Raw genomic sequence first — 27,098 nt, 5'->3', positions numbered from 1 at the left:
CAGAAATGTATGGGCACACGACTGAGAAATGTAAAGAAAGAATTCAAGGGAAAAGAACGTTCAGATGGCAAATTACTGTCTGGAAAAAACAGACTTACAGATTCTGCAACAAATACTCTGACGACCTGCTGTGGAAATGCCATAAGAAGTAATTCAATCAGTAAATGATATGAGAACTGCTGTCAGGGCTATCTGGTACCATAAAAGCTCATCTGATGAAAATCCACTTCATTATTTCTGACCAAAAGGAGGTAATTCCTGGTGCCCATACCAGCGAGCTGTCACTGCAGGCACAGTTCAAGAATACAAACACAGAAACACATTACCTTCATCTGTTATAGATGTGATTAAGCCTGTTTTCAAGAATTTAGTTGTTACTGAACTGCTGAAAAGGTGTTTAGGAGGTTATACACAGAATGGTAATGAGTCTCTCAATGCTAGGATTTGGAAAGTATGCCCAAAAACTGGATTCTGTGGAAAGACAATTGTGAAGATTGCCACAAATGATGCAGTTATGATATTTAATGATGGAGTGAAGAGTAGGTTGGCTGTGCTGCAAAAAATGGACATGAATCCTGTATTTTGTGAACGTGCAATGCTACAAGAGGACGTGATACATATAAAGTCTGCTGAAAAAAGGGTACAAGAAGACACAAAAGAGGCCAGACAAAGCAGAAGAAGTTTAAGATTGGAAAATGAAGCTGAGAAAACTGCTTTAGAGGGAACATCCTATGCCCTAGGAGCATTTTAGCAGCCACTGGAAGGCTGCTGTGTTTTTACAGGGTCATAACTTTGCAGCCCATTTTCTCAAAACTATATTTTTCAAAACTATTTCCCTTGTAACTCCTAAGTTATATTGTTTATTACCATCCCACTTTTCTCTCATGATCTTAGTGACAGAGTCTACAAAACTGACCAAACTCATGTACCTAGAGTTGATAATTGTTTGAAAAAAAATATCTACATGTAAAAAAATGACCAAAACATGCAATATTTAAGTAACACAAAATTAAAAATATTAATTTTGCAAATATAGTTCTGGAAGTGGTCAGTTTTGTAGCTATAACTTCAATCAGTACATTAAAAAATCAGAACACAAATATATTGATAAATGGCCCAGCTATGAAGGAAACGGTGAGCACAGACACACAAAAAGCCGTCATTTTAAATAATTAATTGGCGAGTTTCATAATGCCAAAATCAATTCTGAGATATGTGCTTGCATAGAAAACATGTAGTATGCTTCATTTATAAAATTTCGTTGTTGTACATACAGTAAAAGCAGATATAAAAATTATTTAAAATGTCCAAATTTTGAAGGTTGTTTTCTATACCAGTCCCCTTAAGGACTTACGTAGTGAATAACCTTTCATTTTCACTCTTTTTATTTTTTATTAATGGCTATTACCTGCAATAAATCTATTATTGTCCGACTCATTGGCTGAATGGTCAGCGTACTGGCCTTCGGTTCAGAGGGTCCTGGGTTCGATTCCCAGCCTGGTCGGGGATTTTAACTTTCATTGGTTAATTCCAATGGCCCAGGGGCTGGGTGTTTGTGTTGTCCCCAACATCCCTCCAACTCTCACACCACACACAACACTATCCTCCGCCACAATAACATGCAGTTACCTACACATGGCAGATGCCACCCTCATCGGAGGGTCTGCCTTGCAAGGGCTGCACTCTGCTAGAAATAGCCACAAAAAATTATTATTATTATTATTATTAATCTATTATTAATAAAATTGGAAATTAGAGAGGAAAAAAAAGGGTGGGGTAGAATTTGACCCAAGTATTAGGTATAAGGAGGACATTATAAGAATACATTGACGAGAGGGTCCACCTTTTCAATACAATCATCATCATCATTTCCCTTTATCCAGCTGTCGCCGGGTAGGGGCAAATATGGTTCCTCCCCACTTTCTTCGGTCTTTCCACCACTCCTCCTCCAACACTGTGTCCCAGTCCAGGTTTCTTTCTATAATGCTGCGTTGGATGGTATCCTTCCATCTCAATCGTGGTCGTCCACGGCCTCTCCTTCCTTGGATTTGCATTTCCATAACCTTTTTTGGCATTCTTTCGTCGCTCATTTGCTTTATGTGCCCAAACCATCTTAATCGGCTCTTCTCTATTCTATCATTCATTTTTTCCACTCCAATTTCTTCCCAGATTTTCTCATTCCTTATTTTGTCTCTTCTACTCTTCTTCATTTCGGCTGCCTGTATTCGACTCTCATCCTTCTTTGTCATTGTCCAAGTTTCTGCTCCGTAAGTTGTTATGAGTACGTAATACATCTTGTACATAGTATCCTTTGCTTCCGTTGGCACATCTTTCTCCCATAACATGTGTCTTACGCTATGATAGAAACAACTTCCAGCTTGAATCCTTCTACTAATCTCAGCATCCAGTCGAGCATTCTCCATTAATTCACTCCCCAGGTATTTAAACGTTTCCACTACTTCCAGGGGCTTGTCTGCAAGTCTAATCTGACCTTTCCCTTCTTTCTCCCCTCTAGTCATAACAAGAGTTTTACTCTTTCCTACACTTTTCAATCCACATTCTTCGATCTTTCCATTCACCACATTCAACTGTTCTTGAACCTTCCTGTCATCTTCTCCCCCAATCACAATATCATCTGCAAATAACATCATGTTCATTTCTCTTCCTCCATATGCTGCTTTTGCTGTTCTCATGATGTCATCCATTACTATTGTAAACAGGATTGGTGATAGAACACTTCCCTGTCTCAGCCCACTAGTTATTTTGAACCAACTTGTCCTGCCAACTTGTGTTTGCACGCAACTACAACATTCCTTATACAATGCCATGATCATTTTTATTAATCCCTGTCCAATTCCTTTTTGCACCAGACTGTCCCAAACTTTCGTCCTGGGGACACTGTCATATGCCTTTTCAATGTCAATGAATGTCATCACTATATCATTCCTGTACTTCCAATGCTTTTCCATTAGTTGTCTCATAATGAAAATGGGCTCTATTGTTGACCTTCCACTTCTGAAACCAAATTGATTTTCCTGTATCTGATTCTCAACCCTCAACCTTATTCTACTTTCCAGTATCCTTTCCATTATCTTAGCAACATGGGATATTAGAGTAATTCCCCTGTAGTTCTTCAAAACTTTCTTATCACCTTTCTTGAAAATTGGGATGATTATTCCTTTTTGCCAATCCTCAGGGACCTCCTTATTATCCCAGACATTCCTGAGAACCCGATATGTCCACTGCAGGCCTACAGCTCCAGCTGCCTTTATCATCTCTACTGAAATTTCATCTATTCCAGCAGTTTTTTCATTCTTCATCTTTCTTACTGCCATTTCAATTTCATTCATTGTAATTTCTTTATCCATTTCTTCATCAATTAATTGCCTTTCCTGGTCGTCCATTGAATGACTGTCATCTGTTCTTATGTTCAGCAGCTTCTGAAAATACTCTCTCCAACTATTTCTTATTTCTTCTGGCTTTGTTAAAATTATGCCACCATCATCCTTCACAAATCTGGTGTTTACTTGATCTCTCTTTTTGTTCCTTAAGATACCATACAGTAATTTCTTGCTGCCCTGCGTATCATCTCTCAATTTCTGTGTGAATAAGGCCCAGCTTTTCCTCTTTTCTTCCTCCACTACTTTCTTGGCCAAATTCTTTTCCTCCACATATTTTCTTCTACTTTCTTCAGTCTTAGATGTTTTCCATGCTTTCCATGCCACTTTCTTTTCCTTCACTTTAATCCTTACCCTATCATTCTACCAGTGTGTTTTTTTGTCTTTCACATTTCCTGATGTTCTACCACACACCTTTTCTGCACATCCAACCAGTGCTTCCTTAAATCTTTTCCATTCCTCTTCAACATTCCCCACCTCTGTCCTGGGCACCAAGGGTATTATTTCCCTTTGAAATTATTCTTGTATGCTTTTCTCCTTCAACTTCAATACTTTAATTCTTTTCTCTCTTCTTAATTAGGGTTTTTCAATCTTTCCAACTTTCAATTTTCCTATCACAACTCTATGATCTCCACCCAAGGCTTCTTCAGGCATGGCTGTTACATCTACAAGGTTCTTCTGGTGTTCTTTCTCTATGATTATATAATCAATCATGGTCTTTGTTCGTCTGCCTCCCCAACCATACCTTGTGATCTGACTGTTCTTCTCCCTAAACCAGGTGTTTCCAACAATCATTTGATTCCTCATGCAAAAATCCACCAACAACTCGCCTTCTGGATTTATATTTCCATATCCAAAGGGCCCTACAACATCTTCCTTTCCTTGTCTTTCCATTCCAACTTGTGCATTTAGATCTCCCATCAATAGTACTTCCTTATCTTCTATCTGTCTCTTCACTTCCTCCAAGAAGTCCTCTAGATGTTCATCTATGCAACCAGTTTGTGGGGCACACAACTGAAATAGATCTTTCACGCCATTTTCAAACTGGAGTCTCATCATCATCATCATCCTATCGCTGATGTACTTTGTATATTCCACATATTCTTGGATTTCTCTTCCAAGTATGATCGCCACTCCATTTTTTGCTTCAGGTCCTCCGCTGGAATACAGCCTGTATCCTTCTCTCAGAGGGATCTCCCCTGTACCCCTCTTCTTGGTCTCGCACAGTCCAAGTATGGCTATATCTTTCTCTATCATGAAGTCAACCAGTTCTTCTGTCTTTCCCGTCAGTGTCAGTACATTTACTGTTGCAATTTTGATGTAGTTTGGTGCTGGTTGCCCATTTTTCACAGTTCCCCCAGCACCTGAAGAGCTGCGCGTCGCTTTTAGCAGGGGACGCCCTAACCTTTTCCGAGGCACCATATCTGCTTTGTCCATATAGGCTATTGTTACGATGGGCTCGCCACACCCAAAGGCATTTTATACCTACTGCCAGGTTCAAAATTAGGCCGCCCCTAACATGGAGACAGACGCCTTTCGTAGCCGCTCCTCTGGAGTACAGGCGCTACGGGTATGCCCCTTCCGCCATCTCCGCCGTACCGAAGTTCACCTTCTCCGCCATAGATGCCGTTGAGGTCTTCACTCGTAACCCTGAGCTGGGACCCATACCAGATGTTACACACCGGGTCAGTGTGCTCTGGGACTCGCATAGGCAGGGGCGCCACTCCCTGGGTAGGGCTGCCTCTGAAGAGGGTCCCTACCTGCTATACCTATATGATAATGTATTTATTACAAGAGAAGTAATGCTGCAGAATGCACATAGTTCAAGCATTGTCCACGCATGTATACAAATTTTAGCGGGTATTGTAAATAACAAAACCATGACAATCACACCCTGTAAACAGTACGAGGTCTAGTCATTTAATTCCCAAACTGCATCTGCCACGTTTGTATGGAACACTGTTACCTTTCATTCAAGGTTATAAACTTCATTATTTCAATACAATATATCAAGTAAATGATGTTACATGAGTCTTGGGACTAGTTTCAGCCACTTAGGAGCCATCTTTAACCAAATAAAAATTAAACAGATTATGTGATAACTAAAACATACGTATAACAGACAAAACTATTAAAAAATATCAAATGAATTTAGCCTCTAGATAAAGGTTCAATTAAGCACAAAACTAAAAACTGAAAGACATCAATAAATTAATATATGATCATAAAATTAATAAAATATCATATGTTATCTATCATAAAAATAAATTGTTGAGTTTTATTTTAAATTTTACTTTTTCCTACTTGGGTGGACTATTCTCTGGAATCAGCCTTAAATCATTAAAGTGATTACTATTCGAACATAAAAGTAGACTGTATAAGGTCAAAATGTTAATCTCTTTAATGTATAATATGCATTGAATGAAAATTTAACCATACCTCACTCTCCAATAAGACACAATGGCTGTCTGGGAGATTCTAAAACATCCCAGGACGATCACTTTCTTGATTTCCACGTTTCTCAAAGAACATAGCATCCTATGAAAGAATAAATAAAATATAGTAAATAAATAAATAAATATAGATGCAACATACTGAATCTGAATGTTTTTTTAACAGAAAATGCTATAGAGAATTTAGTAACTATTCAGCATTAATATGCAAAGGTGACACATGGAATTTGAGAAAATTATTCAAGTTATTTGTATCTTTCCACTGAAGTTAATATACTTACAATTAAAAAGCATGCTCCAAGCATAACAGCTTTCATTTTTACATCCAGGTCCATAGGGAAAGTGATTCCAAAATAATCAGCATCTGTAAATGCTTCACGTAGCAAGCCAGCCCACTGCTTAGAAATTTTGCCAACTTGCGTGCTGCCATCTTTGGACATTACCTGAAGAGACAGGTGAGATTAACAACAACAGTAAAATACATCTAATGCTGTTCTGGGAAGGATTGAAAGGTCTGATGGTATTTTCATTTATCAATTGGCCACTTAAGTTACACTTCAAAAACTTTACTATACTTTTGGTCTCTGGACAAATCCAAAAATGTTTAGCCAATTTCTTAAGGATTAGCTCTATATAAAACAAAGTAAGAACTAAATTAACATTCCAACAAATTATGATTGCATGGCAGTACACAAATCATAAACAACATCACAGACATTTTTTAAATTGTCATTATGCCAAATAACAACTTACAATGCTCAGAAATGTTTCACACTTGCGGTAAGCTTCCAATCTCAAAAATAACCAAGAGAAAACATTATTATAAATACCATTAATACCATCTGGCTGCAAACTGAACAGAAGTATCCTTAAATGTATGATTCCACCTTGGGGGGGCATTGCTGGTGCATTGTCTAGTTACTCAGTTCTCAAGTCCGCAAGCCTCAGATTTGAATCTCTGCGACTTTATGCAAGACTAGCTGTACTGTACCCATAACTGACGAGTTGAGTTTTTAAACTGCAGCACTAATGCCAAGCTGAGATGAATGGCAGCAATAGACACAGCACACCTCAACCAACAACAATAATAGGCTGTCAGTGTAATGAAGTAATGATATTGTTGCTAAGGGGCTTGGTATTTGGTAGATCATATCACATTTCCTTTTCTTCTGATTCAGTGATATTAGGACATTCAAGACCTAGGTTTTCAACCTCCTATTTTATAATTAATACCAACTGATTCTTCAAGTGATCATTCCTTCATCTTTTACATTTCAATTGTCATTTTGATTATAACTTGTAAAAACAATCCCAATATCAGTCAACACTATCACCAGTTAGTTCATTACCAAGATGACTGAACAATATTTCCATGTCACCAAAGCTTGCCATTATGATCTTAATAATAAAAATCTATTTAATCTGGAAAAGGGCACGCAGCCAGCACTTACATGAGAGGGCACACATGGTCGATAAGACTGCACCTTATATTTACTCACAGCAATCGCAGTTCATTGTTTTATATTTCTCAATTTATACATTTACTTGTTTAAAAGTTTTTTTTTTGGAAGGGGGTTATTTCTTTTGCATTCTGTACAACTGATTTCTCTTTTATTTGAGCAAGATTGTCCTTGTGGCATACCGAGTTCTTGACACTTATTTTCATTGTTTTGTTCAGTTAGCAGATTGTGTCTTTGACTTCATACTGGATCAGAAAGAACTGGAAAGAATAAACTTCTTGAGAGCATTGGAAAGGAGACGACATGGAATGAAGCTTTCAAGATTTTAAGGTCATTGTCTATGTTTGTAAGCATGTGATTGAAGACTGTCATGTGATCACTCAAGGCCAAGTATCTGTTGTATTTCTAGGCCCTGGAATGTTCCTGATATCTTGTAACAAAGTTTCTTTCGGTCTGTCCAATATACGTAATTAAACAACTTGTACATTGCAATTTGTACACCCAATTTTGAAATTTATTGTTATTAACGATATGGGTGTTATAAAATATTTAGAGTTTGTGTTGTTGGTCCTAAAAGCGATTCTTAAATTCTCTTGAATAAATTCGTAATCATATATACTTTATTGTTATATGTGAATACGGCAAATTTCTTATTCTCTTCTTTCCGTTCTTTTGCTAAAGTAGTCACAGGTTTATTTTATATTTTATTTATAATCCTGTCTGCAAATTCTTTATTATAGCCATTGTTATATGCTATATAGCGTTTGTCCAACCCTTGTCCCATTGCTCTACGGGGTCAGGTATGAGGTGAGATGAATCTGTCGTGGTGGGTTTTTATGACCGGATGCCCTTCCTGACGTCAACCTCATCAGAGGAGTTAATGAGATGAAATGAATGACGTGATATATGAAAGTAGGAAGGGAGTGGGTGAAACCCATTGTCGGCACATAGCCTACTCCTCTCGAATAGCACCAAGGGGTCTGCTCAAGGCTTAACGTCGCCGTCCGACGGATGAATCACATCAATAGCGTCATGTGCCCTCACTTTATATGAGCACTGCAGAGAGGTTTGGAATTTAATTCAGGCTTTTGGCACGCAATCTAGTGATTAGAAATTGTATACCACCACCTCCCCTACCCTGCCGGCCAACATTCTGATGGTGAAAATTTTTTTGACCAACGGGTCTCGAACCAACTAACCTCGGTGTCAGACCGTTTAGACTTCAACGCCCTAATGATCATGGCCACCAGGCGGGCTGCATGCTATATAGTATATAGTATTAATTTCTTTTTTTAGATCCGGAGCTGAAAGAGGAATATTAAATGCTCTGTAAATCATACTAAAGAAACCGGCTCCTTTATGAGCTCCCGGGTGCATAGAATCATTTTTGATTATGTTAACCGTCTGGGCTGGCTTCCTAAAAATATTAAATGATAGGTTTTTATTATTTCTAGTAACTTTCAAGTCAAAGTAATTCAAAGTGTTATTTACTTCAGAATCAAGTGTGAACATATGGATCAAGAGAGTTAAGGTGATTTAAAAAGGTCTGACCATTAGTTATTCTTTCATCTAATATTACAAAGGTGTCATCTACAAATCTAGACCAATGGTACAATCCTTTCAGTTTATCAATCATTTTAGTCTTTTCCCTGTGGTAGATGTAAATTTCGGCTAAGATGCCCGATGCTGAGGCACCGATGGGAAGACCTTTTTGTCGGTAGACTTTGTTGTTAAACATAAAATAGTTATTGTTTAACCCATATGTGCCCACTGTCGACATTTGTTGACGTTAATATCTGAATATTGTTGATCTTGTATCGGTAAACCTGAATAGGAAGTCTAATATAAACTACGGTAGCTTGTTTTTAATCATTGATATAGACTGAGAAAGAGCTATGTATCAGCAAACAGGTTACTAAACCTCTTATTCTAAAGAACATGACGTCCCCGCATATTTGCGGGCCAATAATGCACTTTGAATAACCATTGGACATAGTAATGGCATTTAACATTAGAGATCTGAGCTTGACATTAGAATGTCAGTGATTCTCCATAAACTCTAAGAATTGTATCCAATTTTAACCTCAGCAAATTAGAACTTCTGTAATATGTAGTAATCATGGGCCCTTCAACCCCAAAACTGTACCATATGTATATATCTTAATGTTAAGTATTTTTTTAGAATAGTGGCACTCACATTTTTCAGCAGTGATATAGACTGAGTATAAGCTATGTGTCTGTGAACTGGTTGCTGAACCTCTTATTCTTATTCTAAGGAACACGACGCCCACGCATCTTTTCGGCACAATGCACTGTAAACATATCATAATCCGTTGGACATAATATTGCCATTTAACACATAACTTGACACCTGAGTATCTGTGATTCTTGATAAACTCTAAGAACTGTATCCAATTCCAACCTCAGTAAATGTAATTTTTGAAATATGTAGAAATCATAGGGCCAAGGAAATAGCCCCTTAACCCCAAAACTGTACCATATGTATACCGTATACCATAACATTAAGTAATTTTAGAATAGTGGCATTCATGTTTATTTAATGGCATCCTGGTTTAATTTTAATTTTAGTAGTATTTATTCTGTAGAGTTGCTATTATGTAGGTTCTCTAGCAGCTGAAGATGACCTATTTACAGGTCAAAACCGGTACTGTCTTTTTTATGTAAATAATATTGACACTATGTAAAATAAAGTATTGATTAGGTGGAGAACTCACCCTTCATACTTGTACTTTAATTATCCGCCACTGTCCATCATTCTGGTATTTTTGTTGATGCCGGTTCTTCCAATCCTCCTTTCAATTTTCTGAAGTCTGTCAGTCTTTGATTGTTTATTCAGGTGAAAAAGTGTTTCTGCTGCATTGGTATTTGCTGTGTACTGGCACGGAAAGGTACTCACATTCTTAAAACTGCACCGATTCTTCCATTTCCCTATTATATGAGCAGCGTCAATTTCTCCGTACCCCGCTCATTGTGGCATAATAGTACCGCCAGTCTCTCTTTACTGAGTTTACCTCCATGGCATTTCTCACCCTTGAATGCGTACATTTTATTAGGAAGAAGCTGGGAAAATAGCTCAGTTTCATCTGCATTAAAAACATCAAGGCTATAGTTCTTTAAGATTTCCAGCAGAGTCGTACCTCTCCAAGTCTGAACAGTATCAATATTGACACTGGCAGCCTCCCCACATATGGATTTGTATGAAAGTATATTAAAACCTTCAAGGCATCTAGATGCCTTGAAGTTACATAATCCCATTTTTGCAGCTAAATGTGATGCCTTGGCCTGAATCAATGTTCTATCAATAGAAGTATTTGAGGCCCAAGCTGGTTAAAACCATTTCACCAGATCATCTAAAGCTGGAAACTGGCTTTTATGGACACGTTTCATTTGGTTGTTTCCTCCTGTTGGACAAGTGTACTATCTTCTTTCGGTTACTAACAATTGTGTTTAAAGTCATAAGAATGTCCAACATCCAGACAATTTGCACAAGTTTCATGTGTGGATTAGCATCCACTTTCTCAATAAACTAATTTCTCATTAGTGGTAAACTGTATAGCTTTCTTCTTCTCCATAACTGAATGTCCTTCAAACCACTAGTCCTATGCGTAAGTACAATGGGCCTAATTCACCCCCAATTCACTTACGAACATAAAATTGTCAACACGTCAGCTGTATACATAAATACAGTAGACGTAATTTACATACATTGTTACACAATTCACTTACGAACAAAAATAAAGTACCAACACTCAGGCGAGATACTGCTGCGCTATCCAAATTACCACAGCAAAGACTAGCCTGGGACTGACGCTACCTGTAGCTAAGGTAACTAAGGTAACTGTAGCTATAGGCCGACATGTTAGCATGCTATGCAGTCCGGGTAGTCTGCGACTAAAATTAAGTTCTTTACCAAATTCTTACCCAGGACAGCTGTTGCTGGAGCGTCGTGCGCGTAACATGGCCTGAAATGCTAATTTAAATTCCTTACAGTGGATGTTACGAACATACTAAGGAGTGACAAATGTGCTATCCAGGTTTCTTTAGTATGCATTTAATAGGACATGAACTGGGATTTAGGAATAATAACGTAACAACCAGGGAAACATGCTAGAGAGGGACGTACTAACCAGTTTCAAACGTATTTAATTCTAACTACTGAATGAAAATTCTACAGCTTTAGAAAGACCTGGAGTATTTTTAAATTCATTAAGACCATTCACTAGATATATTGAGAACACCGAGTAAAACAATAGCCCTGGTGAATTGTTGAGGCACACGATAAGGGGAAACTGCCCAAGTTCTTTTCAAAGATACTGGAAATGCTCAATAACGGAGAACTTACTCAGAATGATCTGGAAGTGAAACTGTGAGAGTCTTCCGCTGACCTATACAAAGAGCTATGCCAGTATCAGAAAATTTTCACAAGTGAACACAAGACATTTGCTAGAGAGTCAGCGAGTAACTCGGGAATGAGTCAATCAGATGGTCTTTATTACACAAATTGCAATGTGTGAATTGAATTATGCATCGAAATGCTGTGTGTCTGCCAGGTTTGCAAGTACAGACTGTGTGAAGTGGACAACTCAAGCACGAGTGCTCTTGTAATGTTTTCAATTATCAGTAGCCTGACGCAGGAGCTTCCTGGATAAGGTGGTGGTGGTGGTGGTAGTAGTAGTAGTAGTAGTAGTAGTAGTAGTAGTAGTAGTTTCAAGAACCCACAGTATATAATTACGAGTTTTAAAGCTATTCCATAAAAATTGTTGTTGCTATTTGTTTTACACTGCACCGACACAGATGGGTCTTATGGCAACGATGGGATCGGAAAGGCCTAGGAATGGGAAGGAAGCGGCCGTGGCCTTAAGGTACAGCCCCAGCATTTGCCTGGTGTGAAAAAGGGAAACTACGAAAAACCATCTTCAGGGCTGCAGACAGTGGGGTTCGAATCCACTATCTCCCGGATGCAAGCACACAGCTGCGTGCTCCTAACCATATGGCCAACTCACCTGGTCCATAAAAAATTCAAGTTCCGTTATCAGATATTCATCAGATACTATTTTTGCAGAATAAAAAAGAATCCTGGTACTTGGTCAAGAAACAAAGACGATTTAGAAGCTCGCGGTGAATTATTTCAAACCTCAAAGAGTTTACAATTGTATAACTTCAGATGGGATGCACAGTTCCCAGATTCTTCTTTTGTGCCGCCTGCGGTATAAGTTAACCTTTCACGTCGGTATTAAAAGTTTGTCAAGTTTTACCCTACAGCGGTAATAAATTTTACGAAATACATCACAAGTTTACATGCTGTCACAAACATTGCTACAACTTCTAAACGACTTGTCTGATTTTAATAATACCAATATAAATGGTCCGTTATTGGACATTATAAATTTTCCAGCTAACTCATTCCTGGTTGCCAGCATTTCGCCCTCGTGTGCTAGGCTGGGCTCGTCAGTTGGTACCCAGCACACCTACCAAGACGCTGGCTAGTGCATACTGGGGAGGCCACTGCGTAGGCTAATTGTAGTCACCAGCAGTGCCAATGCACTATGAGACACTTTGTCTCATTATCAAAAATTGATGCCTGCTTGGCCATCAGATGATTAGATGTTGATTCCCATAGGGAATCTGAAATATTTGTTCCGAATGAGTAAATTTATAATACCAGTATAAATGGTCCGTTATTGGACATTATAAATTTTCCAGCTAACTCATTCCTGGTTGCCAGCGTTTCGCCCTCGTGTGCTAGGCTGGGCTCATCAGTTGGTACCCAGCACACCTACCAAGGCGCTACGCAGTGGCCTCCCCAGTATGTACTAGCCAGCGTCTTGGTAGGTGTGCTGGGTACCAACTGATGAGCCCAGCCTAGCACATGAGGGCGAAACGCTGGCAACCAGGAATGAGTTAGCTGGAAAATTTATAATGTCCAATAACGGACCATTTATACTGGTATTATAAATTTACTCATTCGGAACAAATATTTCAGATTCCGTATGGGAATCAACTCTAATCATCATTGTCTGATTTTGTTCAAAATAAGCAAATACGCAGTTCATATCATGCAGATGTTGTATCTACATATAAAAAGGGTGTATGCAAAGTAAAGGAAAAAAGGCCTAATTACCTTCTTGTTGGAATGAAATTCGAATCAATAGGTGTCCATGACCACTCGGGTGAGTATTCACTTATATTACTATCATTATGTACATCACACTTAATTTCCTGCTGTGCATAATCATCATTTAACACTTTCATATTATCGGATTATTCTCGTCACTACTTTAATGTAATATGCGTTCAAGAGTTGCATTAGATAAATACAGACCATGCGATGACACTGCCATGTTGTTTACAATGATCGACATTGATGAAAAATTCTTTTTACGCCAACACAATGTCGCATTATGGTAGAAGATACTCCCCTGCATAGAATAATACCCTGTGCTGCGAGCCGTGCTAAAAGTTTATGTTGACAACCAACAGATGGCATACAGATGTGCATCTAAAACATCGCTAGCCTAATCCGTACACATACACATCGAACAGACTTCAGCAGTTAACAAGTAGTTCAGGACATACATTTATTGAAACTGAAGGGTTCCCTTAAAATTCTGAAAAATATCTTGTACACTCTGCATTTGTAGACTATATTAATTACCACTTTAATTTCCACTTTAAACTTAATCGTGTACTATAATTCAGTTAGGATACTTCCTGTATTGTATACCATGTTGTAACAGACCCATAAATTGGGAGGCAATTCAGTTAAATTATACTTACAAATCATTATACGACAAAAGTTTTTAGTGAAACCAACAAAAAAGAAAAAAAAAGGATTATGTAGGATGATTGAGAAGTTTGGAGTCTTGTGAAAAGAGATCAGTACAGCAGTAATTCTAAATTCTAAATAAAAGCTTCATAAATACCTTAAATTCTACGTCACCACAAATAGTGAATGTGCAGAAAGGTCCTTCTATCCTTAATACTGTATCACCAGCAGCATTTTTGACTTTGAACTGAGGGGTCAAAATACTCCATTCTTGTTCAATGGATCCAACTAAAGTTCCTGGAGGAGCAGACACTTCCATGGACTGGAAACAGAAAACCAGGAAATTTAATTTTAGCTTCTGCTATCTTATGTAAGATGGAGGGGAAAATTGTACTCTTTTAGTAGGAAGGCAATAATTCAGTAGATATTCCTAAGTTCCTTCAAAACTTAAACTTTCATGTAAAAATGATATATATTTGCCATTTTTGAATTTATTCATTCCAACACCAATGTGTGCTGGTCAAAGGACACAAAATATTGAACTGTAGGTTTAAAAAATCAATTAACTTGTTTATGTATGTTACCTGAAGGAAATAAAAGTATTATACTTGCCATACAAATAGTTCTGCATTACTGCCATCAAGAATTTTATAATTTCAGTATCAATTTTATCTTACATATTTTGGTCCAGTCTATGTAATTCAGCATTCTTTCTAAATTTTTGCTGTACAAAAATTTGCTAGTATATAAATTTTAAGTGAATTTAACAGGACAGATGGATGATAAATTCTTGGACTTTGCAATACCTTCCAGACAATATTTATTCCTGCAATAACTAAATAACTTAAAAAATAACAATTACATAACTAATAAACTAATGGAACATTAATATATAAACAAATAACAAAATGAATGTCAAATGGTGAACACATCATCTGAAAACTGGATTACATTAACTACCTGTCACATCGTATCATTTAATTCCCAGTAAGATGGGGTTTGTGACAACAGAAACGCTAAACAAACTTCTAGTTGCATCTGTTTGTTTCATTCCTGCCTCTATTTTTCTAATTACTATTAATTTCTCTGGGCAAGGTACTGGTCCTCCTCCCCAGCTGTATCCCCCTGACCCCAAAGTCTTACGCTCCAGAACTGTTTTGATTATGTCATTACAAAATTATGATCATCTGATGTCACATGATATCATCCTGTTTTTCAAAATACTGCTTTGAACAGTATGCCTCATTCACTTGCCATTGCATCTCTGATGAATACGGTTAAATACATGTAATTAACTGGGACACATCTAAATAAAGCAGAAGCAGGAGATTAAAAACTCCATATGAAGTTGTGCACCTGTAGAATGCAAACCGTTAGTTTCTGGACATGGGTTCCTATTCAATATGTTACCTTTTTAGTCCCCTCTACAAACCCTATGAGTTTGTAATGGGTATTTCTGAACACTTGAACACTGTATATTACAAGGACAACATATCATCCCTCCAAACCCTACGATTATTACTTTAAGGAAAATTCCTAAAACCCATTTGTCTTCCAATCTCAATTCTGATATATGCATACAATTCATATATATCTACATGATTAAGATACCTGTAGGCAACATGGAAACCAACACGAATCACAGGCAAGAGGTCGATTGAGGTGAATCACTTCATTCTTGAAGTTGTCAAGAATCTTCATGTCAAAAGGACGAAGAGGGCCACAACAATTACGAGTCAGGCAGTCAGAATCTTCAACAGCATAATAAACCTTCTGCCCCATACTGTTCTTCACTGTGAACTTGTTCGCTGTCTCGAAACCAGTGAACGCTAAAGAAAGAAAATGCTCAATGAATACATTACTGTTTTTTCACAAAACATATTTATATCAGCAGATGGAGTCTGTTATTAATCTTGGGTTCATGACCAAGGATGGCCCAAGTCTCGCAACTAAGTGATTCGGTTAGTATGTGGATGAGAGCAAACTCTCACATCTCTTAATGAATGTAGAAGATAGAGCATGTAAATTATCTAAACAAATAATTCTACCTAGTAACAATCAGATCATTACCAATTAAAGTAGAAAAACCATATGGACAAGGTGAACTGAGTGAAAAACCTACAGAAAGACACCCTGAATACAACATTTAGGAAAAATATGCGAGTTTAGTTCCAAACATGATCAGCTGATATTGTACAATGATATAATTTAATTCAAGCCAATTAACCAGTTAGGTCAGGATATCAACCTCTGACAATAACATGGCAATACTGCACCGGGTCAGAATACGAGACCTGAGGACCAAGACAAAATTGTGAATCTCTGGATCGACCGTAAAATCAGTACTCTTCTCTGGGAGTGAGACAAAGAAGGTGATTGGAGATGCTGACACTTAGAAGTTCAGACTTTTGCCAACATTTGTTTGGAAATTGTACCCAGCTACCTATATCGTTAGATAAAACTGCCATGATCATGGTTCAGAATGGACCAAAAAACGTCCGAATCCAGGCTCGCAGGACCTACGCTAAACACCAATAAACTAGTCTAGCTGATAGAAACAAGATGAAGTCACATGTATTTATTAAGGCACCAATTAATAAAACTGAGGAAAGGAAGCTGAGTAATTCTATAACTAATATTTACAAACACATAATTAAAAGATTGCAGCACAGGGCCCATAAACACTCATTAATAACATAGTCATACACAGGATAAAGGATACAAGGTTGGTGATAGGCTAGAACTAATGGATTTTGATTCCTTTATTTATTGAAGTTTTGAGATTATGAGGGAATTCCTATCATTTGGAATTCTCCTTCTTGAAGACACTCTTGTGATTGATGTCGAACAATATTAATCTCATTTAAGCTCCTTCTGCTTGCCTTACTTTCTTTGTTGTTCACCACAAAATCAGTTGCTATTATTCTCCATTTCCAAGACAACGTTCCTGTTGTAAAGCCTATTTTGGAGCGGGCAGACATAGTGCCACAAGGAGTAAAATAAATGGGCAATGAGCAAAGAAAAGAAAAAAGGTATACGTCTACCTGGGGCACTTGATGTCATGATAATAAAATGTCCTCCCACAAAAGAAAAGGGAAGGTTATGTAATGTCATACAAAATAAAAGAATTAAAATTAGAAACAATGGAAGATATTAACACAGTCATTCAAAACTCAATCACACAAGTAGGGAGAATAGCTAGGAGACCATAAAACATTGGATTTGGTATGCAGTCTTATCACATGTAAATAGAGCACCAATATTTGGTAGCTCCTCATATATCTCATACAATGGTAGAATCCCATCACTTAACTTCCGTACAAATACACATATTTCTGTGACAGGTAATTGAACGCAGTTTGGGTTCATAATACCTTACCTCGGCAGAACGTGTGGACAGATATGCATGACTGAACCAACAGTGTGTACCAAAGAAAAGGTCTACAGTAAGCCATGGCAAATGAAAGAAACAGGCACAAACCGAATGTCATCAAAATATCTTGCGTTGTTTTAATCAAGATACAAGGAACACAAAAGAAAAATAAACCAAAACAAGAACACCGCTGCTCAGAATGGGCTGCCTAAATAATGAAAGAATGAATAAAATCGAAATGACAAACTCCTCACATAAAGGAATGCAAAAAGGAAACAATAATTCAGGTTATCGTGTCCGCCAATACACCTGCACAGACGTGAAGCAAAACATTAACTTTGCACGAGTTAAAACACATATTTCAGCGGTAACCAAGCATTCCTATGAAACCAGGCACGGACTAGCTATCCCTTGGAATCTCGAAAGGAAAATCCGTGAAGCTATCAAAATCAAGAAACATCCAAAAAATATGAATTTAGAAGAAGGATATAAAATCCGTAATTCTTGGATGCCTATCATTACATAGTTTAAGACATACAGACCACAACATAAACATGCAGGTCGAACCTCCAATTACATAATGGCGCGGGCAAGCCCCACTACCTGGTTGTGACACATACCTTCCAGAATTCTCACGAGACAGCCAGGGGGCTTAGTGTGATTGCTGCCTGGGAGACTGATTACCTCGGATCGAGCAGGGGTATTTCAGTTGCTTTGACAAAGAATACTGCAATGTATTCGAAACGTCGGCAAACTGTACGTAATGTACAGAAAAGAACAATACGGTTCAACCCAGAAAATAAACTAAATAATTCTACACACCGTGGAAACTTCACCTCTAAGACAAGATACCAGTAAGTATAAATTATGAGCCTTCCACCTGGAACTATGCCTTACATACCATGCAAATATGGAGGTCATTTGTGCATCCATCCTATTCAGATTATATATCGTAATGTTTAATATAAGGAACACAATCCCCCAATCAGGATAGTGAAAGACAAAAATCAGATTAGTGAAATTCACAGAATAGAATACCTCATTCCTGCAGGAGATCAAAAATATTCCAACAGAGACGACTGAGATCACAAGAGCGATCTCACTGCCATCTGTTGTGACCACCATATTAAAATCTCAACATTAGTAGGACAGAACAGACAGTAAAGAGTCAAGAAAAGGTTTCTTGGCTCAGAATCATTCTAGGAATGTGCAAGCCTGATGTTATTTTGAATCAAGATTTCAGAGCGTGCATCCAACAATGCAGGCTCAAGGTCCAGGTAAGAGTGTCAACAGGAAGATACACTGCACCAAGGTCCTGATAGCCTAACAAAACAGGCTCTTAAATGGAATCCCCAGTGACCTGGAAGAGGGGGAAGACCAAGATTAACAAGGCATCAGCAGCAAATTGAGTGAGATGGAGAGCTCTTGTTTGTCCCCTAAGCACCATGTAAGAGTGGCCGGAATTAAGTCGAGTCACTTAAGCAGTTAAGCTCAGAAAAACAGCCCTTGTAAATGAAATGACACAACTAAGCAGGACTACAAGTCAGGCAGCAGAAATAATGTAAGATGAAAATACGGATGAGCATTACCCTCTTCAGTGGCACGCCCGAGAATTTCTCGGATGTAGGATGCTAAATGATTTATTTTGTCACCTCTTCAATACATATAAATTTTACATTTAGGAATTTATTATTAATTCCGCTTGAGACATGTTTCGCCCTTCATTGAGGGCATCATCAGTCAAATTACTTCCTCAAGGCAAAAATCAGGTACCTGATTAGTATTTAACATGCACAAATTAATACACATTACAATGGGAAAATTAAGTACGAGAAACTCTTGTACAATGGTGATGGTTTAACAATATAAGTTTAAAGAATAAGAAGTCGGCACCAATGCTTAAAATTACTGGGTAATTATAGCGGAGTTCAGCAGTGGTGCTCTGAAGAATAATTGATGCACTCATAGGAAATTATAAGGTTTATAAAATTATTTACAGTATAACAGTCGGGGGGAAATGGAATAGTGCTCGGCGTCAATGTTTTTAACAAAAATTACTGCCAATGGTTGGTAACTATACAGTAAATTTACATTATCCAATTGAACAGTTGAGAATTTACAGTTTATATACATATTTACAAGAGAGCAGCTTGGTGAGCAAGGATATTAAAAAAAAGCCTATTACCAAGTGCGTCCCGTTGCTTTAATCGTTGGAAGATTGTAGCATTGACATATCAGAGATATGCAGAGTGGTTTCATCTTAGTTAATAATCACAGGGGGCAGGGAAAATATTCCATAGCCGAATGAGGTTCTATAGGCATCAAACAGAAAGTTGTCTGGTTGAAGCTACGGGTTCGGTACTGTGAACTGGTCAGCGTGGACGAAGACTCAATGGGGATCATTGAGTAAACAGTGCATTTGAATGGCAACAATGATGGCAGTTATTTGTAGGTAAATGTATTACTGGGAATATGTTGCAGGTTGAAACCTTCGCTTTTTATTAGTTGACTTCTTGTAGCTTGGAATGATGTGTGAAAACATCGGTGCGAGATGCCGGTGAGACTTAAATTGATATTATTTTGTGAATGAATGTATGAAGGACTTCGGGACGAAGTTACAGTTTTTTGTTGCTGGTCTAGTGAAATAGAATGGAGTTGCTTATGCTATGAACTGCAGTGGAGAGATTAGAATGTTTATGGTAACTATAGAGTCAGAGCGATGTAGCTGGGATGATGTATCTCTTCATTTTGTCTGCGAAGAGGAGCACATCGGCATGAATATGGCATGCCAATATGGCCTGCCCCCTGTGATTATTAACTAAGATTAAACCACTCTGCATATCTCTGATATGTCAATGCTACAATCTTCCAACGATTAAAGCAACGGGACGCACTTGGCAATAGACTTTCTTTATATCCTTGCTCACCAAGCTGCTCTCTTTACCGAGCTCAGAACACTTTAAGCAAGCCTTGGACCTATGGGAGTAATGGAGTCCCACTCCCATTTGACAGGCGAGGGACTCCTTGGAAACAACTTGGCGAACGAAATGGAATTCGATGGGGAGCTATCAATATTAATGGGGCTTATGGAAGAAAGAAGGTAGAACTGGCTGACTCAGCAAAGAGGATGCATCTGGATGTGCTAGGAGTAAGTGATATTCGGGTAAGGGGAGATAAGGAGGAAGAGATAGGAGATTATAAAGTGTACTTGACGGGTGTTAGGAAAGGAAGGGCAGAGTCTGGGGTAGGGCTCTTTATCAGGAATACCATTGCACGCAACATAGTTTCGGTTAGGCACGTAAATGAGCGAATGATGTGGGTAGATTTGTCAGTGGGAGGAATTAGGACAAGAATTGTGTCTGTGTATTCACCATGTGAGGGTGCAGATGAGGATGAAGTTGACAAGTTTTATGAAGCATTGAGTGACATTGTGGTCAGGGTCAACAGCAAGGATAGAATAGCGCTAATGGGCGATTTCAATGCGAGAGTTGGGAATAGAACTGAAGGATACGAAAGGGTGATTGGTAAATGTGCGGAAGATATGGAAGCTAATGGGAATGGGAAGTGTTTGCTGGACTTCTGTGCTAGTATGGGTTTAGCTGTTACGAATACATTCTTCAAGCATAAGGCTATTCACCGCTACACATGGGAGGCTAGGGGTACCAGATCCATAATAGACTATATCTTAACAGACTTTGAATTCAGGAAATCTTTTAGGAATGTACGAGTTTTTCGGAGATTTTTCGATGATACAGACCACAATCTGATCTGTAGTGAACTAAGTATCTCTAGGCCTAGGGTAGAGAAAGTGAAATCTGTCTGCAAACGAATAAGGGTAGAAAATCTCCAGGACGAGGAAATTAGACAGAAGTACATGGATATGATTAGTGAGAAGTTTCGAACAGTAGACAGTAAGCAGGTTCAGGATATAGAAAGTGAATGGGTGGCATACAGGGATGCTGTAGTAGAAACAGCAAGGGTATGCCTAGGAACAACTGTGTGTAAAGATGGGAAAAGGCGAACATCTTGGTGGAATGATGAAGTGAGAGCAGCCTGTAAACGTAAAAAGAAGGCTTATCAGAAATGGCTCCAAACAAGGGCCGAGGCAGACAGGAATTTGTACGTAGATGAAAGAAACAGAGCGAAACAAATAGTTGTTGAATCCAAAAAGAAGTCATGGGAAGATTTTGGTAATAACCTGGAAAGGCTAGGTCAAGCAGCAGGGAAACCTTTCTGGACAGTAATAAAGAATCTTAGGAAGGGAGGGAAAAAGGAAATGAACAGTGTTTTGAGTAATTCTGGTGAACTCATAATAGATCCAAGGGAATCACTGGAGAGGTGGAGGGAATATTTTGAACATCTTCTCAATGTAAAAGGAAATCATCATGGTGGTGTTGCAAACAGCCAAGTTCATGGGGAGGAGGAAAATGAAGTTGGTGAAATTATGCTTGAGGAAGTGGAAAGGATAGTAAATAAACTCCATTGTCATAAGGCAGCAGGAATAGATGAAATTAGACCTGAAATGGTGAAGTATAGTGGGAAGGCAGGGATGAAATGGCTTCATAGAGTAGTAAAATTAGCGTGGAGTGTTGGTAATGTACCTTCAGATTGGACAAAAGCAGTAATTGCACCTATCTATAAGCAAGGGAACAGGAAGGATTGCAATAACTATCGAGGTATCTCATTGATTAGTATACCAGGCAAAGTATTCACTGGCATCTTGGAAGGGAGGGTGCGATCAGTCGTTGAGAGGAAGTTGGATGAAAACCAGTGTGGTTTCAGACCACAGAGAGGCTGTCAGGATCAGATTTTCAGTATGCGCCAGGTAATTGAAAAATGCTACGAGAGGAATAGGCAGTTGTGTTTATGTTTCGTAGATCTAGAGAAAGCATATGACAGGGTACCGAGGGAACAGATGTTCGCTATACTGGAGGACTATGGAATTAAAGGTAGATTATTAAAATCAAAGGCATTTATGTTGACAATTGGGCTTCAGTGAGAATTGATGGTAGAATGAGTTTTTGGTTCAGGGTACTCACAGGAGTTAGACAAGGCTGTAATCTCTCACCTTTGCTGTTTGTAGTTTACATGGATCATATGCTGAAAGGTATAAAATGGCAGGGAGGGATTCAGTTAGGTGGAAATGTAGTAAGCAGTTTGGCCTATGCTAACGACTTGGTCTTAATGGCAGACTGTGCCAAAAGCCTGCAGTCTAATATCTTGGAACTTGAAAATAGGTGCAATGAGTATGGTATGAATATTAGCCTCTCGAAGACTAAATTGATGTCAGTAGGTAAGAAATTCAACAGAATTGAATGTCAGATTGGTGATACAAAGCTAGAACAGGTCGATAATTTCAAATATTTAGGTTGTATTTTTTCCCAGGATGGTAACATAGTAAGCGAGATTGAATCAAGGTGTAGTAAAGCTAATGCAGTGAGCTCGCAGTTGCGATCAGCAGTATTCTGTAAGAAGGAAGTCAGCTCCCAGACGAAACTATCCTTACACCGGTCTGTTTTCAGACCAACTTTGCTTTACGGGAGCGAAAGCTGGGTGGACTCAGGATATCTTATTCATAAGTTAGAAGTAACAGACATGAAAGTAGCAAGAATGATTGCTGGTACAAACAGGTGGGAACAATGGCAGGAGGGTACTCGAAATGAGGAGATAAAGGCTCATTTAGGAATGAACTCGATGGATGAAGCTGTACGCATAAACCGGCTTCGGTGGTGGGTCATGTGAGGCGAATGGAGGAGGATAGGTTATCAAGGAGAATAAAGGACTCTGTTATGGAGGGTAAGAGAAGTAGAGGTAGACCAAGACGACGATGGTTAGACTCTGTTTCTAACGATTTAAAGATAAGAGGTATAGAACTAAATGAGGCCACAACACTAGTTGCAAATCGAGGATGGTGGCGACGTTTAGTAAATTCTCAGAGGCTTGCAGACTGAACGCTGAAAGGCATAACAGTCTATAATGATAATGTATGTATGTATGTATGTATGTATATAATTTCCTATGAGTGCATCAATTATTCTTCAGAGCACCACTGCTGAACTCCGCTATAATTACCCAGTAATTTTAAGCATTGGTGCCGACTTCTTATTCTTTAAACTTATATTGTTTAACCATCACCATTGTACAAGAGTTTTTCGTACTTAATTTTCCCATTGTAATGTGTATTAATTTGTGCATGTTAAATACTAATCAGGTACCTGATTTTTGCCTTGAGGAGGTAATTTGACTGATGATGCCCTCAATGAAGGGCGAAACATGTCTCAAGCGGAATTAATAATAAATTCCTAAATGTAAAATTTATATGTATTGAATAGGTGACAAAATAAACCATTTAGCATCCTACATTCAGTATCTTCAATACGGACAACAATGATTTTTATCACTTGCAATTTCTCGGATATTGCACGCCTGCCCATAACATCACCACCCGAGAAATTCTCGTTTAGCTGCAGTGTTCATTTCTTGATCGCCCAATAATTTCTCGGGTACTGTAATCTCTTTGGAAAATGTTTTCCAGCAATCTCAAGAGATAGCGGAAAGATTTCCAGCTGTATTCATGAAGCTTCTGGCCTAAAATATGCCTTATCTTCTCTACTTTACATACACAATCTCTGGCCAGCCGACGAGGTAAACAGAAATGGCGAGCACGAAACGGTAGAGAAGTTTGTCTGAAGACAAATTAAGGAACTGCATCAAAGATAAATCTCTAAGTGACATTAGTATTTCTGATAGTAGCAATAATGATTCTATTGATTCTTCAGATGATGACCTTCTTAGTAATTCTAGGGAAAGTGCAGAAGATATTATGTCAGAAGCTAAGGTGATGGTAGATATTGAATATACATTTGTGTGGAGAAAGTGTAAACCTGGAGATAGTATGCGACCTGATATAATTACATTTATGGGAAATCCTAGTGTGAGGGTTGGATTATTATCAGAGGTGAGTGCGATTGTTTTGAACTGGTTATAATGTATAACGGATGAAGTTGTAAATTTGACAGTGAACGAAAAAATTCACTGGCCCTATGCTAAAAGTGCATTGAAAAACGTGTAAATAAATCTCCGCATCCAAGGGCACAGTTTTGAAGAAAACTCTTACATCATTTGGAAATGTATTGCGTTTGTATTGTTGATGGGAATAATACAAAAGCCTGAAATAAAAATGTATTGCTCACAGGACAGTATTCTCAAAACACCAACATTTTATGAAACCATATCACAGGCCTATTGTAAGAAGTGTAAATAGAGTGTAAAGTAAAATTTTATTAACCTTGAATGATATATGAATGTGTTCCCTTAATTGTTACTCATTCCTTGCTTCCTAAAAATAAATAATTTCCTCCAAAAAACCTCACTTCTCTGGCACAGGAGGAATGCCGAAACCTGCCACTGAAGGGGTTAAACTACAAACTTTAAACATGCAGTGACAACTTTTGATCATATAATACAGATGTTGATTCCCAAAGGGAATTTAAAATATTTGTCCCGAATGAGTAAATTTATAATACCAATATAATGGTCCGTTATTGGACATTATAATGGAAAATTTATAATGTCCAATAACGGACCATTATATTGGTTTTATAACTTTTGATCATTCTCAAACATCACAACTCATATACTGTATATTTATTTAATGTAATCGGGATAGTTAAGGACAAAAATCAGATTAGTGAAATGTAAACAAACAAAGCACTGTAACTCATTTACATTCAAACTTGAGAAAAGACAGCAATTTCATATTACATTAACATGACCAGTACTGAAACTCTGATATGAGACATATCTGAAAAGTAGTAATTTTCATACACATCTGGAATATGAACACATTCATTATACAAACCACACTAGGCCAGCACAGCTGGCTGTTCACATTGCCCAGGGCAACCTAAGGGCCATTTCCTTCTCGCTGTATGTTTGCCTGCATGGCTATATTGTTGCCTTCCTCACAGCAATCGCAGCACCTCCCTCTCCACGAACTGAATGCAAGGTCAACAAGTCTAAAACATTATCGGCAAATCCAAGAAAAAAACTGTCTATCAAGCTAAAATTCTCTCGACTTCTCCAAAAACTTTTCTAGGGAAAGGTTTCACGTGTACACGTTCTAGCTGCAAAATGTTCAGAATGTTCAGTACTATGTACTGTGTGAACAGCTGTTTTCTATAATGAAATTATGTAAAAGCCAGATCTGTACTTCCACATTGGATGTTCCCAAAATCTGAAATTAACCAGTGTGCACAACCCGACTCCCAACATTAAAAAACTCATCCAACAAAAAGGATGTCAGACATCTCGAAGTCACCCCAAACAAATGTGACAATTGCATCTGTATTTAAATTGGATGCCATTTTGAGTTATTATTTTAGGCTGTAACATATACATCAAACATGTTTAAATACATGTTCCATCAGTTTTCTTAATGTTTAATTACGTTTGTTATTCGCACACTTTTTTTTTACAGAGTTCGACCTGATTAAAATTGTCATGATCGTACAATCCAGTATTACAATTCACAAACATAACTTCTATAGTTTAAAAAAAAAATTACATCACAGCTCATGTCCCAGAAACATTTTCACAGTATGCACTGGAAGGAGACAGTGTTCGACTGCACAACCTCCTGACAGTTGACAATCTACAGCAGGGAAAGCCGTGTACTGTCTTTCCTCTAGGCACTTGGCAAGAGCTAAATTGTGCGATGCAGCCGATATGGCAAGCATGGCCGTCTGCTGCCCTCAACTGTTGCCCTAGGCTAGCCCAACTGTGCAGCCTGTACTAAACACTATTATGGTAGGGCTCACCTTCAAGTAATTCCACCTTTTGGTGCACCAGAAGTTGATCAATCATACAGAGGTATTCCAACCCAGGTGGAACATTCGGTATGCCTTGAGGTATACTCATCCAACCACCTACAAGAAGCAAAAATTACCTATGTTAAAAAATCTATGTCAACATAATATGTCAATTTCCTTTCCAGTAAACATAGTCTTAATTCGCAACTGTACAATTATATGACTTATAAAAGTCAATATTTGTTGGGAGTCAAAAAGACATGCAGAAGACGTTTGAGAAAATCATCACACATACGCTCACTAACAGTTCACACACTGAAGCATGCAAAGGACAAAAGGACAAAGCAACCATTACATTCAAATGATATATCAACGGATAAACACACACAGGATAAAAATAGTCCAAAATTAGGGTATGTTTTCAGAGCAAGCTTGGGATTCTACAAGACTATTGCACTCCTAAAATAATCTACCAAACATGTACTTTTATGAGAGATTCTAACTACAGGGGATGGCACTTTTCCTTTGAAAACTTTCAAATGCATTGACCAGAAACAAACTACTACCAGCTTGGTGAGAAACCAGCAATGAAGTTACTCAGCTATGGACTGTATTTCAACAAAGTTAACCATCAATAACAGCATGTAATAGGGCCTGTCAGAATACAAATTATTTACAGTGATTCTGCTGGTGTCACAATAGTGCTGAAAGATCTTTAACCTCCTAACTGAAAAAGAAATTGAAAACTTGGGAAAATGACACAATCAAAGACAGAAAAACAGGTAAGTATTAATTAGTAATCAATGTTAGTCAAAGA

General features: G+C 38.1%; 1 protein-coding gene across 4 annotated transcripts in view; it reads right to left on the bottom strand.

Moving 5' to 3' along the window:
• Window positions 1–27,098, bottom strand: part of scramb1 (scramblase 1) — a 187,764-nt gene that overhangs the window by 26,859 nt on the left and 133,807 nt on the right. For all 4 annotated transcript variants that reach the window (XM_067152270.2, XM_067152271.2, XM_067152272.2 and 1 more), the window contains 5 exons: window positions 26,291–26,398; window positions 15,710–15,927; window positions 14,256–14,420; window positions 6,133–6,294; window positions 5,838–5,936 (listed from right to left, as the gene is read on the bottom strand). In XM_067152270.2, the coding sequence (XP_067008371.1) occupies window positions 5,877–5,936; window positions 6,133–6,294; window positions 14,256–14,420; window positions 15,710–15,927; window positions 26,291–26,398 (713 nt within the window). In that variant the 3' untranslated portion in view covers window positions 5,838–5,876. The remainder of the gene's footprint in view (window positions 1–5,837; window positions 5,937–6,132; window positions 6,295–14,255; window positions 14,421–15,709; window positions 15,928–26,290; window positions 26,399–27,098) is intronic.

Source organism: Anabrus simplex, chromosome 8 (assembly GCF_040414725.1).
Source record: "Anabrus simplex isolate iqAnaSimp1 chromosome 8, ASM4041472v1, whole genome shotgun sequence".
Classification (NCBI taxonomy): domain Eukaryota; kingdom Metazoa; phylum Arthropoda; class Insecta; order Orthoptera; family Tettigoniidae; genus Anabrus; species Anabrus simplex.
Note: the sequence above shows the minus strand (reverse complement) of the source record. Positions and strands in the feature narration are given on the sequence as shown.